Raw genomic sequence first — 14,224 nt, 5'->3', positions numbered from 1 at the left:
CCTTCCCTGTTCCTAGAGAAGCACAGACTGTTCATCAGGTTTTGAAGAGACCTTCCAGTTAGGAGGGAGGCAACTTGACCAACAAAGGCTTTAGGGGAAGAGATCTGGGACTCAGTCTCTCTCAGTTTTAGGAATTCTATCTTCTCTGCTTGCTCTTCCTTGATAGCTCCCCACACAGTGAGACCCAAGGGAGGAGTCAGACAGAGCTGGTTGGCTGGAATTAGTGCGTAGCAGAATGACCTTGCACAATCATTAGACCCCGCTCTTCAGCCTCTGGGCTGTCTTAGGTGCTATTCTCTAAGCCCACACTGAACCCTTCAGCAGAGGAGCTGGACCCGTTTTTAAAGCTTTTTTTTTTAGCTTTATTTCTTTCATGAGTGAGAGAGACAGAGACAGAGAGAAAGGCACTCCCAACAGGGTCTTTTTGCCATGGTCTACTCCTGGCCTTAGCCAGCTCCACATCATGGGCACACTAACGCCCAGGTGTTCAGGGAGGTCTCGAGATGCAAACTTGGAACCTTTCCGTGGGAATGAGCCTTGCAGAGCACTGTGTTACCACTGTGCCACTGACTGGCCCTCCGATCTACTCTGCAGTTCTAGTGTTGACACCTCCTAATTCTATGACCTCACGTGAAATAGGTAACTTTTATAAAGCCTCACCTGTAAAATGGAGTTAATAATAGACCCAAACTTCTAGGTTTATAAAGGCTAGAAGAAACCATCTAGTGGAAACGCGAGGTCTGGGGCGTAGCAGAGGAGGCACTCAGTAAATGTGAGCTGGAGTGGTCTGGCTTCTGGTCATCGGGGGCGGTAAGGGAGAGAGCTCGGCCGTCAGGCAGGAGAAGTAGGCTTTGGTTCCGCTCCTCTGACTGACCACGTTAGACACCAGCTGCTGTCTGCCAGGAGCCGGGTGAAGCGCAGGGTATAGAGGGGTAAGCAGACAAGCTTTCACGGGGGAGACGTGCACAAACATGCCAGTTCTCTAACGCAGTGAGTGCCCTAAGGAGGTGTGTTCAGGAGGCCACTGGTGAACATGGGAAGAGTGCTTGGCCCCGCCGGGGGCGGGGGGTGGGGAGGGGGCAGGCAAGGCTCCTGGCATAGATGTGCCCTTTAATTCAGGTAGCTGGATTTAAAACACACACACATTCACACTCACATATAATGTAAAATTTGTTGTTTTTTATTTTTACATTTGCTATAGGGTGCATGCACTCTGGACACACACACACAGACACACACACAGGAAGAGAGAGAGAGAGAGAGAGAGAGAGAGAGAGAGAGAGAATGACAGAAAGCACCTCTCAGAGGGGATGACTATGCTGCAATCCCTTACCCATTCTCCTCTTGGGATTTTGGGAACATACACACACATGCCTGGCATGATTTTCAACCTTCTGGACCCAGGACTCAAAATGCACCATGGACCACGTGGAATCCAGCCGCCTTGATGACATGCCACCAGTTGGCCCACATTAGCCATTTTAAAACGAACAGTGGCATTTAGTACATTCACATTGTTAGGCAACCACCATCTTCATCTCCTCTCAAAACATTTTCACCATCCCCAAAAGAACCCATACTCATTAAGCAGTTGCTGCCAGTTCCTGCAACCCTGGCCCCTGGCAGTTTCTGTCCGTCTCTCTGGGTTTGCCAGTTCTGGTTGTTTCATGTAAATGGACTCACATCTTCCTGCCTTTTGTGTCTGTCTTTTTCCCTCTTAGCATGTTCTCAGGGCTCATCCATATTGTATCAGTACCTACAGGGAACGTTTGCTTACTAGAGAGAGAAAAAAAGACAGAGAAGAAAGTGAGAAAAAAACACCCTTGGGATTAGGTAGGGGAAAATGGCCATGTAGCAATCCCTTCTCTTTCATTCTCCTCTCGAGATTTTGGGCATGCATGTACACGCACCCAGAGTGTTGTCCAAGGTGCCAGATCTGGGACTCGAACTGCAGTCAGTCATGTGGGATCCAGCCACCTTAACTACCATGCCTCTGGCTGGCCCAGTACCTCATTACCTTTTTTTTTTAAGGTTTCTGTCAGAGGACTTTCTGGAGTAGAGAATAGTAAGAATCACCCCTGTGGAGGATGGCCACACTATAATCCCTTCTCCATTCTGCTGGGATCATGGACGTGCATGCACGCATGCCCAGTAAGAGTTTCAAGCCTCTAGGTCTGAGACTCAAACCATGGTCAACCATGTGGGAGTCTAACCTGCTGGCCCTGAGGCTGGGGTGTCTTTACTTCTTTCAAGGTCTGGATTGCGGGAATTATTTTATTCAACTTTATTTATTTTTTGATTTGACCACAGAGGGACAGAATGAGAGAGCGAGAGAGAGAGAGGGAAAGTGAGAAAGCAAGTCACCAGGTCCGAGACTTGAATTGTGGTCAGCCATGTGGGAGTCCAGCGCCCTTAACCACCATGCCACCTGCTGATCCCGTGGGCAGGACTTTTTAAACTGGTTCTTTCCTCTCTTTTCCTGGGCAGCTCCCTCCTGTATTCACCTCCTCTCATCTCACTGGGTATCCATCTTCCTATTTTACTTGGCATCAGCCTCCTTTCTCTCTGAATTGACCCAAAACTTCTCCTCTTACCCTCGACAGGTGGGTGACTCTGTGCATGGGGTGATTTGGGGCAGGGGTGAAGGAAAGGCCTGGGAGTAAATCCTGCTCACCCCCTGCCCCCCCGCCCGCAGTCCTCTGTCTATCTCTTGGTGATCTGACTTGGACAGCCCTCTGTCACCTTCTCCGTTGTGATCTGGGTGGAATTGTGGTGGGGCAGGGAGAATCTTTGCACCCCTTTACCGCCCCCTGCTTGGCACAGAATGGGAGGCAGAGGGCCTCGTGGAGGGACCCTTTGGAAATGAAGTGTTGCTGTGCCTGCCTGCTACCCGGCAAGGCTGGTAATTACACACAGGACAGCTGGGAGCGGGTTTGGGAGAAGCAGGCATGGACTCAGTGGAGCCGAGGATATCCTGGTAATCAGGGTGGGGCAGCGAGAAGGGAGAGTGGGAAGAAGCTGGGGGCTGGGGGGGGGCCCCTTCCCCTTCCCCTGCCACTGCACACACAGCTGGGCTTTGCGTCTGGAGGAGAGCCAGGTGACTGGAGCCCAGGCCCTGCCTCCCTGTAAGTGAGGAAGGAAGGAGGAGAGGACAGTGGCTGGGGGGCCCAGGAGCCTCTGGAGAAAGAAGTAGAGAGTGGGATAAGGGTTTTGGCTGCTCTCTCAGTACCTGGCTGTGGCCTGAGTTAGAGAGAGGCCAGTGCTGCACCCAGAGGCAGAGTCTTACCTTGCAAAGTGATGTCATGGGACCAGGCAGTGGAGGGGATGGGCTGTGTACCACCTAAAGGACAGAGAGGTAGGAACTCACATTTTATTGAGCACCTATTATATGTGGTACCCTGGACCTGGATATTTTTTCTATCTATCTATCTATCTATCTATCTATCTATGTAAAGTAAATAAATATATATACTTTCTCTGAAGCTTTATTTATTTATTTTGTTTAAATTTTGCCAGAGGGTGTGTACACTCGCTGAAGAGAGACAGAAAAGTGAGAAAGCACCCCCTTCCGGGGGCACAACCATACTGCAATCTCTTCTCCATTTCTCCCTCCTTTTGGGATTTTGGACACACACACATATCTGGGATGTTCCTCAAGGGGCCAAGTACAGGACTCGAACTGCACAGTTGGCCATGTGGAATCCAGCCACATAACCACCATGCCACAGGCTGGCCTGCTTTGAAAACTCTTAATCTTCTGAGGGGCATTATTGTGCCCATTTACACTTAAGAAAACCGAGGTTTAGAGAAAGCAAGTGGCTCGTCTTAAGATGAGCATAGCTTGCAGAAGGCAGGCCCAGACTGTCTGACTTGCTTGCTCTTCCCCTTGCCTTCCCTGCCGTCATCCCAGTTAGCTCTGCCTGCCATCATTGCCTTGAATCTTGAACTTGGATTCAAGATTCAGGTCCCCTGAGAAGCAGACCCAAGTCCACATGTCAGCCTGCGGAGTGGAGAAGCCACTCTCTGAGGTGGAGAGCAGACAGGGTCTCATGGGAGAGCCTGGTCTCACCTCTGGGAGAAACGCTTCATTGCCATAATCCTCGGGCAGGGCCACCATCAGGGCAGAGCCCCTTCCCAGGGCCGACCTCTTCCTCCCTGCTGGACACTCTTTTGGATGGACGCAGTGGGAAAGGTAGGCTTCGGCCACCAGAGCTCGTGAAGTCCACTTTGTGAGCGGAGTGGCTGGCCCTCAATGGCTGCTGCAGTCCCTTGATAGTGTGCTTCAGACCCCTACTTCCATCAGTGTCCTGGCTCCCCAGCCTGGCTAGTGACTCAGCGTGTGTGTGAGTATGGGTAGGAGGGCTCTGGCTTTTTAGGGTATTGGGGGGTTGGACAGGAACAGGTGCAGAGCCTGAGGTGTGAATGTGGTAGCTTAAAAAACAACTGAGTGTGAACAGAAACACATATATATATATTTTTTTTTTTTACTTTTTTTTGGAGAGGTTTTTGCTATTGGGTGCATGCGCTTGCCAGAATAACAGAAAGACAGAAAGTGAGAAATCACCCCCCAGGGAGGATGGCCATGCCACAATCCCTTTTCCTCCATTCTCCTCTCAGGATCCTGGGCACACACGCACACGTGCCTGGTGTGAGTTTAAGCCACTGGGTCCAGGACTCGAACCGTGGTTGACTACATGGGAGTCCAGCGACATAGCCATTACGCCAAGTGCTGGTCCCCAGAAACACATATTTTGTCACCTACTTTACTCCAGGAATGAAGGTAGCAGAAAGAGCAAGAACTTTTGCAGGGGTGTTGCTGAGATGGTGGCAGCTGCTTGGTCCTCGGGCTTTGCAACTGGCTCAGTTTTCCTAGATGGGAACTGGCCGATTTGCCAGATCTGAGACCCTGGGCTGAGGCGGGAAGGAAAGGACTTCAGGATGGGCCAACCATACTGCCACGTCCCCCCCATCACACCGCGTCTCACACCTGAAGCCCACTCTGCTGTTTCCTGCAGAACCCAGCCTGTGAGGCCACTGTCCCCATGCGCTCCTCCCACATCCCAGCTGTCCCCCAACAGGCAAGCCCCAGGCTGGCAGACTTCCCCTTCCAGGTTGCTGTCTCCCACCTCATTGATCCTTGAGATGGGCTGTGTGAGGGGCTCCGAGGGTCTTTTGGGGCCAGGGACATTTGTGGCTGCTGGGACAGCAGGGATGAAGAGAGCAGGCATTTTTATGTAGAGTGCACAGGAAGTTGGTTATGGATCTGTAGTCCATCCGCTTCCCCTGTCCGCCTTCCCCTGCTCCTGAGGACACCTCGAGGTGCCTGTTTTCCTTTTTGGTTCTTTGCTCACCTGGAGGACAGGTAGACGCCAGTCCTCTGCCCCAGCAGAGTAGGAAGCTGCTCAAGGCCTGGTGGGTGGGACTGTGGGGCCTGCCTGTTGGTGAACATTCAGTACAGCATCCGGGCATCTAGAAGCCCTGATTACTTCCCACAGGGTTAGCGTCCTGTCTCCCCACAGCCCCCGCCTGGGACCGATGCCAAAGGGATTACTCACTCTGCACCCCATTCCCTTCAAGACTGACTGGAGTAGATCTGGGGGAGGGTAGGGAATAGGGTGCTCTGGTGTGTGTGTTCTTGCATTGAGGGGCAGGGCCTTTCTGAGACCTCAGATGGTGGGGGTGGGGTGCCCGAGAGACAGCAGAGCAGGTCTCTACAGAACCTGCCTAGCCAGGGTGGGTGGAGCTGGGTGGGGCTGGCCGGAGCCATTCCAGGATTCAGAGGGGGAATAGGAGTGTGGGCGTATGTGTGTGTGTCTGTGGATTTGGAGGGTACCTTGCCTCACTCCCCTGCCTTGGACTGAGGAAAATTAAGGAAATTGGTGGAGAAGGGCTTACCTCTGGCTCCCCCAGCACCTTTTCAATTAGAATGCAAGCTCAGGTATCCTGGCTGGGAGCCCAAGCTGGGAGGAGGCACCCTCTCAATGCTCCCTGCATTGGGGTCTGGTGGTGACCCGTTGCTCTAGAGGCCAAAAGCCTGGGTAACCCAAGCACTGCCCCCACCCTACTGCATGGCAGGGAAGGGAAGGCTCCTGCCTTCACCTTGCGGCCAGGAGGATGGTGAGCTCATGTCTGGGGCTGTCCTGGGTGAGTGCCTGGTTCACAGGGTAGGGCAGGGCACCTGAGGCAGCTCCAGGCTCCCTGGTCTGATTCTTCCTCACCTCCCAGCCCACTGAGGTCCAGCCGCTTTCGCCGGCCTGGTCAGTACTGTCACCTAGAGACACCGGGGCCCTATTACAGGGTATAGAAATGAGGCTGGCCAAACAATTTTTGGTCTAGGGCTTGGTGTGGGCCCTTGCCCCCTTTCTGTAGGAGGGCAAACCCAGAAGGAGCCTTTTGCATGGAGTAGCCTGTCCGTGGTCCAAGGCTGGACGATAACGAGTGAAGGAACATCAGTGTTTGCAGTTGAGAGTGGTGGATGGGTGGATGCCGAAGCCATCCCCCAGGGGGTCGGAGCTCTGTGGTCTTTACTGTCTTAGCTTAGGCCTGTCTAGTCTCGGTGCCTTTGTCACTGGTGAGAAGAGGGTGGTAGGGTAGGAGTGAGCCTGTTTGCTCCTGTGGTAGCCTTTATCACCTTGGCTAGTCAGAGCACCAGAAGGAGTGTCATGGAGTCTCTTGGTTTCACTCTGAGAGGAGCACATCTCACAGTCTCAGTGTCAGTAAGGCCTTTAAGACAGCCAGTAAGAGGCAACTGAAAACTGGCCAGAGGGACCAGCAGTTAGCATAATGGCTATGTCGCTGGACTCCCATATAGTTGACTGCGGTTCGCGTCCTGGACCCGGTGGCTTAAACTCACGCTGGGCGCGTGTGCGTGCGTGCCCAAGATCCAGAGAGGAGAATGGAGGAGAAGGGACTGCGGCGTGACCATCCCCCCTGGAGGGTGATTTCTCGCTTTCTGTCTCTCTGTCTCTCTCTGTCTGTCTGGCGAGCGCACGCGTCCTGTAGCAAAAACCTCTCCAAAAAAAAAAAGAAAACTGGCCAGAGTAGTGTTTATGTGAACTACCTTCTTTCTCTGGGCTCCACTTTTTCTTTTCTTCTCTTTCTTTCTTTTTAAGTTTATATTGAGAGAAAGAAAGAGAAGGTATTCCCAACAGGGTGGTCTTCACACTGTGGTCCACCCCTCGCCTTCACCAACCAGAATCATGGGCACTTATGTACCTAGTACATACAGGGAGACCTCAGGGCATAAACCCGGGACCTTCTCATGTGTCTTCAGCATCACAGAGGTGGTTACTGTGGTGCCACTGTGGCTGGCCTGGGTCCTCACTGTTACTTGTAAAACTGGAGGTTGTACCTTCGAGGCCTCTTTCAGCCTATTGCTGGAGCCTGCTGTCAAGTGGGTGGGGCCACCCCTGTCTCCTGGAGGGGAGAGAAGGGTTGGGTGGGGAACCCTGTGGGCCTAGTCAGAGGCTCAGCACCTGTGTCCTCTGGGGCACGCATGGTAGGTGCCTGGGTTTCCACCCCACACTAGACCCCTTCAGCCCCAGCGGTGTCTGACGGCAGCCTGATTGAGCACATCCGTGAAACCTGGGGGTTGGCACAGAGGAGAGACACCAAGCCAGGGCCCTGGGACAGCTGAGTCCTTGGCTCCCTGCCCTGCCTTCCGCCAGTCTGCATGGCCAGGTGTTCTCCAGGTCTCTGAACTGTGGGCTGGGAGGGGGGTCCCCTCCTCACCGTAGGAAGCAGTGCATCCAGCCTTGTGAGTGGAACTACATTGATAGCCTTGGACACTAGGGATGTGGTTGATGAAGATTAGGGGGCCATGGGGCTCAGGGTGCCCGCAGGGACTGTAGTGGGAAAAGGGGTGCAAGGTGTATGCTCTGGTCGAGGAACTGGAGACCTTTCTGGGCAAGGACCCACAGACTCCTTTCGGGAAGGGTCTGAAGAGGTCACCCTGCTGTTCTTCTGTGTCCAGGCTGGGCCACTCCTCTCTAGTCCTACCCCAGATCTACCCCTCGGAGAAGAACTCGGGCTTCTTGTCCTCTTTCCCACCCTCCATCCAAGTGCCATCTCTGCAGGCTGGTCTGCTACTTCCAGCCTGTCCTGGAGGGCAGGGGACAGTGGGTGCTCTTTTCCATGTGTCCCTTTTGTCTCTGGCCGAGTCACCCTGGCTCCACAGTGCTTTCTCCCAGGACCGTCCTGTCTGCTCCGTCTCATCCCCCCACCCCAGGCCTCACAGGCTGGGGGACCAAGCTGTGCGGTGGACCAGGGAAGAGCATAGGCAGGAGAGGGCGTGATGGCAGCACCCAGCCTGAGCCGGGAAGGTCGCTGTGTGTGCGCGTGCCTGTCCACCTGAGCTGCTCTGAGCGGGACCGAGGGGTGGGTCTGTCCTGCTCTGTATTTTGGCCAATACCCGCCCCCACCTCAGGGCCTTGTTCCCTCTGCCTGTTGCCAGGTTCTGAGTGTATTTTTTCCAGAGGCCTCCAATTGTTTCCTGAAGAAACCCGATCCCAGAGCTCAGACAAAAGCTGGGGCCGCCAGAGGAGAAACCCCATTCTCTCCCCCTCTGTCCCTATCCCCCCACCTCCATAACCTCTCTCGCTTTGGATGCTGGGTATGGGTTCCAGGACGTGGCTGCCATCACCTAGGCAACAGGGGGCTTTGGTTGCCATGGTGATCAATGTGGGCAGCCGGGACAAAAGCCCCCACATTCCCCCCAGCTCTCCCCCCAATCCCCTTGGGATGATACCGAGACACATTCCATTAATTTTATTTCTGAAAGGCCTTTGGAGAGAAGGGTCTCCTTTTTGTGCCGGGTTCTCTTCCCTCCCTCTCTCCTCTCTGGCCTCCTTTTAACCCCAGATAATCCATGGTTGGCTTGAGCAGGGGACTGATGGCCTGTGTTTGTGTTGGGGAATGGGGAGCAAGGTGAAAAGCAACAGGGCACATTCCCTTTTTACAGCTTCCGCCCCCGGAGCAGGGCCACGGCTGCTCCCTGCAGCTCTGAGCCCCCACTTCTCTGCCTTCAGCCCCATCATCCCTCTGACATTCCACTTGTTGATCTCCTCCGGCAAACCCCTCCCCCACCTCCCTCCCTGGGAATGCTGAGACCCTCCGAGCCCCTATTCCGAGACTGATCTAATAAGGAGAATTCTGCCCTTCTCTGCTCACCTCCCAGCCTGCCGCCTCACTGCCCCCAGCCCCTCCAGTCCTGGGATTAGTTCCTGGGTGTTTGAAGAGGTTGCAGGCTAGGATCTCTGAAGTTGGGTTTGCTTTTGGCTCCTGTGTGTGGTAGGGGAGGGAGGAGCATGTTGGGGGGCACCCAGGGAGCGGGCTCTATGGGGTGTCTTCAATAAGGAGCTGGGCTGGGGTGGGGCGAGGATAGGGGGCTCAGGGTGGAGCAGCGTGGAACAAAGGGTTGGGTGGGGACTGGCACCCTTGTCTGGTCTGAAATTTATCTGCAGGGGAACACACAGCATCAGCTTACCTCCGGGGTGTGTTTGAAGTGGTGGTTCTGGTTGGTGTGTGCGTGAGTGCGTGCGTGTATGTGTGCGTGTGTGCGTGTGTGTGTATGAGAGCGAGCGAGAGTGAGAGCGAGACTTCTTTATTTAGTAATACAAACGCCAGGATTTATTTATACCACCCAGGATTTATTTATACCTCCTCTTTCCCGCGTCTCAGAGGAAGTGTCTAAAGCTGGCGCATGGGCGATTATGGAGCTAGTGCATATTAATTGTTTAACTAATTACTCGCTGAACAGTTTATGAACGTGCTTCTTTTAGCCCCACGATCCTCACGGCACCCCCATGAAGTAAGTGTCGTTATCTTCCCTGTTTTACCCACGAGCTTACCAGACTGCAAGCACAGAGAAGCTAAGTCACGTGCTCATGGACACACAGCTAGAGTTAGGTTCTGAACCCGGACCTCTGAGTGCAAATCCCAGGTTCTTTTTGCTGTTGGGTCTGGCCGACGTGGGTCCTCACGGCAAGGGGGAGGAGGCGGAGTGCATAGGTGCCCGTGTTTGGGTCCAGACTCCAATCCATGGCCGTCCTGACCTTCCGCCTTATGTCTCCACCCCCTTATTCTGCAACCCACTTGTGGTCTTTGAACCTCCCAGCGAGACTCAGTTTTTAAGAGGAGGACTAGAAAGAATAGGCTGGAACCACATCAAGAGATGCAGGTGAGACGTCTAAACCACGTGGAGGAGAAAACCAGCAGAATGGGTTCTCGGGAAAGGGGGTAGCTGAGGCCAACGTGTAACTTTGCAGATGGGGGAGGGGGATGACCAGGGCCCTGTTGGTGGCACAGAAAGGCTTAAGGTCATATAGCTCTGTCCCCTAAGTGTGCCCTTCTCACCCACTTGCTTTGACATGGGGATGGGGACAAACAGCACTCGCCCATGGACTGCGTCCAAAACTGTTAGGAGCGAAGTGCATGGATTTAGCATCGATCTCTTCCTCTAACGCCCTAGTGTCCGTGAGTCAGGGGCCTATTCATTTACCAAGTAGGCATCAGTGCCTTGCCCTGCGCCCACGGATATAAACATGTATCAGGGTGTTGCTTATTCCTCAGACCCAGAGGGTTAGAGTAGTTGTAGGAGAGCTGAGTAGACAGCAAGTTCCTTTCAGTTCTCAGCAGCAGCATTTGGCCTGGTTCACTCCACTCCTTCCTGGGCTGCCTGGAGACCTCATGTTTCCACGTTTGGCTCCTCTGCCCGCTCACCCTCTCCACCCCGTCTCTGCTCCCTTTTCTCTGCAGGCATGTGCATAGTGGAGTTCTCAGGGTCCCTAGGCAGTCCTCTCCCCAGGGGACCCCGTTCCCCTACAGGCCTTACCTCTGGAACTCAACATGCTGAGTGCGGCTCCTCTGACACCCGCTGTCTCAGGGCCATGACTTAGTTAGCATTTTGGAAATGGCACTCATTACCTTCCTTCCCAAACTTGCTTCCACTTCTGTTCCTTTTTTCTAGTTTGTTTTTTTTTCCATGTGTAAGAGAGATACACAGAGAAAGACAGGGAGACAGAGGGACAGCACCCTCACAGGGTCGTCGTGCCATGATCCACCCCCAGCCCTAGTCAGACTCAGATCAGGGGCACGTGTGTGCCCAGCAGACTGGAGAGGTGTCCGGATGTGAACCCAGGGCCTTCTCATGTTGGTCAGCCTCCGAGGGCATGGTGTTGTAACACCGTGCCGCCATCCGTTCTCATTTCCCACCTCATTACTGGCACCACCACCTGCTCTTGCTCAGCCCAGAGGTTTTATTTTTTTTTTAAGAGAGATATTTTTCTATAGGGCACATATGCTCGCCAGAGAGAGACAAAGAGACAGAAAGTGAGAAATCATCCCGGGGGGGATGGCCACACTGTATTCCCTATTTTCCTCTTGGGATTTTGGGTGGCGTGAGTTTCAAGCTGCCAGGTCCAGAACTTGAACCATGGTCAACCATGTGGCAGTCCAGTGCCTTAACCCCTATACCACCTACTGGCCCCAGGCCAGGAATTTCTGATGCTTCCCTCTCCCTCAGAATAAATCTTCATTCGCTCCTGTTGATGCCACACCAACACATGTCTCAGACATGACTAGTTCTCACCTCTTCAGCAGCCCTACCCCTAGCCCAGCATGCACCACTGCAGTAGCCTCCTTAGGGATCTCTAGTTCTGCTTCCCCCACTTTCCAGCTCCTCTGCAGAGTGCAGATCCTTCCATGGCTTGTGTGGCTTAGAATAAGCCCCGCCCCTCTCCTGGCCCCTGGCTCTCTCTGCTTTAACCGCCCTCCTCCTTCCTCGGCTCTGGCTCCGCTGGCCTTTTTGGTTCTTTAAATATACACCAAGCTCTTCCCTGCCTTTGCCCTTCCCGTGTGTGAGTTCTCTGCCTGTGGCCTTTTCCCGCCATGCTGTCTGATTCACGCATCTCCTTCAGGCCTCTGCTCCTGCGTCCTTTTCTCAGGCTTTGCAGAACCACGCAGGTTTACGTAGCCCCTGCCCTGGGTAGTTTCCTGTTCTTGTTCGTCCATCACACTTACAACAGGTCATTTATATTTATCTGCTTACGTTAGTGTGCATCTTCCCTGCTAGACTGTGAGAGGGAACTACAAAAGTATTGTGGAAAGGAACAGAATTCAGGTACCAGTTTATCGTGATGCAAACATTGTGATGCATGGATCGCGATGCATATTTTTTGAAATTTGAAATTTCAAAAAATTTGAAATCTACACAGGTTTTTGTAATATGCACTTTCCCTGAACTTTTCAAAGTCCCTGCATATACCCAGGGTCTACTAAAGTATACAGAAAGTGTTAAAAAGATTGATGGTGCCAATCAGTGGTGGCATGGAGTTTAAGGCAGCTGGATCCCGCATGACCAACTGTGCAGTTTGAGTCCTTGATCAAGTGGCCTGAAAAACACATTTAGCATGTGTGTGTGCATGTGCGTGTGTGTGTGTCCCAAATCCTGAGGAGAATGGTGTGGTGTGTCTATCCTCCCTGGGAAATGCTTTGTCAAACCCCCCCCCCCCCCCGCCCGATGCTCAACCCCCCCCCCCCCCCAGAGAGTACATGCATCCTGTAGCAAATTAGAAAAGAAAAACAGAGATTTGATGACTCAGTGGATGAAGATAGGAAGCAGGTGCCCAGTGCATGGTGGTGATTGTTGGTGGAGTCAGGACAGAGGAGAAGACCACATTGGGTGCGGCTGTGGGTGCTCAGGACTGGGCCCCAAAGGAGATTTGGCTGGGAATTGGGAAGAGGCAGAGGAGAGGCAGGTCATTCCCTCTGCAGAATTTGAGGGTGCCCGATCCATGGCAGACGCTGCTGCTTGCCTGTGAGCGGCCAGAGAAACCCCCTGCCTTGTCTATTTCAGGATGTAGGCTTTTGGAGACTGGTTTCTCTTGCTTTCTCCACCCACTCTCGCCATACTGTAAGCGTTGCCATCACACACAGACTGCCTCAAGGAGAGCAGCCAGCCGACCTGGCCCACCATGCTGGGTTGATGGTGCCGAGACAAGCAGCTGCAGGCAGCCCCCGTGGGCGCACTCAGACGTTCTCAGTGGAGGGGGCAGGAGAGGCCTGGGCAGGCAGCCCCTGTGGGCGCACTCAGATGCTCTCAGTGGAGGGGGCAGGAGAGGCCTGGGCAGCCTCTCCAAAGAAGCCAGCTGCCTAACGCTCCCTGAGCTTCCCACTAGTTTAGCCTGTCCGCCTGGCCAGAACCTGCCCTCTCCAAGCCTCAGTTTCCCTGGCTGAGAACAGAACAGCCCCATCTCGATTCTCCCTTCCAGGGGGCCGAGGGAGGGATGGGCCACGTGAGTGCGTCTTCATGTCCTAGAAGCCTTTACTGGAGTGTCTCCTCCCCTTGGCTGAGCCCTTAGGGCTCTTCCTAGGACCAGGCCTGGGAGAACCAGCCCCCTGACGGAGCCTGCACCCAGTGGGACGATTCCCAGGCCGCAGCAAGGGCCTCTGGGCTGCCTGCGGCTGTCCTGGGATGGCCTTCCTCCCTGCTCTGACCCCCGGGGAGTCGGGCTGCCTCTAACCAGTGCTTCCTCTCCTCAGGAGCGTCGCTTGATTTTCTCCAAGACAAGCCCACCCGTCCAGCAAAATAGAGTCCCTCAGGGTGACGGTTGACTTCCTGAAGGTGCCTCTTGGCCTGAAGAAGCCGGTGCTGAAGGAGGTGGCTGTGGGGCCCCCCAAGAGGCCCCAGCCTGCGGCCCTGGAGCGCTACAAGGCACGGCGTTCAGACGCCATGGACACCGAGTCCCAGTACTCGGGCTATTCCTACAAGTCGGGCCACTCCCGCAGCTCCCGCAAGCACAGGTGGGCAGTGCGCGGGGTGGGGCAGGTGGAGAAGGAGGGCTGGGGCAGGTGAGGGAGGCCGTCCTGGACTGGTAGGTGGGGTGTGGCAGCTGCTGACAAGTCCGCTTCCTCTCTTTGATTTTCTGTGCCTGTTCCCCTGGCTTCCTGCTGCAGGGACCGCCGGGACCGACACCGCTCTAAGAGCCGAGATGGGAGCCGAGGGGACAAGTCGGTGACGATCCAGGCCCCAGGGGAGCCCCTGCTGGACAACGAGTCCACAAGAGGGGACGAGCGGGTGAGCGTCAGAGGCTGAGGCGACCCGGGCCAGGCATTTTCACACTGCCTCTTCAAGGAGCTGGAGGCGTCTCCCAGAGGGGAACGGCCTGGAAACCCGGGGTCTTCAGACAGAGGCCAGACCAGGGAGAGCATCTGTGTTATAAGAGGG

At 54.3% G+C, this 14,224-nt stretch overlaps 1 protein-coding gene across 1 annotated transcript in view; it reads left to right on the top strand.

Annotated features, from left to right (window-relative positions):
- The first annotated feature begins 10,114 nt into the window (after nucleotides 1–10,114).
- VANGL2 (VANGL planar cell polarity protein 2) overlaps nucleotides 10,115–14,224 on the top strand; it is a 34,006-nt gene continuing 29,896 nt past the window's right edge. The window contains exons 1-3 of the mRNA XM_014584306.1: nucleotides 10,115–10,177; nucleotides 13,540–13,800; nucleotides 13,954–14,074. Coding sequence (XP_014439792.1) covers nucleotides 13,730–13,800; nucleotides 13,954–14,074 — 192 coding nt within the window. The 5' untranslated portion in view covers nucleotides 10,115–10,177; nucleotides 13,540–13,729. The remainder of the gene's footprint in view (nucleotides 10,178–13,539; nucleotides 13,801–13,953; nucleotides 14,075–14,224) is intronic.

The sequence above is a fragment of the Tupaia chinensis genome, unplaced genomic scaffold (genome assembly GCF_000334495.1).
Source record: "Tupaia chinensis unplaced genomic scaffold, TupChi_1.0 Scaffold146187_1, whole genome shotgun sequence".
NCBI lineage: Eukaryota > Metazoa > Chordata > Mammalia > Scandentia > Tupaiidae > Tupaia > Tupaia belangeri.
The sequence above is the reverse complement of the archived record's forward strand: the minus strand, read 5'-3'. Positions and strand labels throughout refer to the sequence as shown.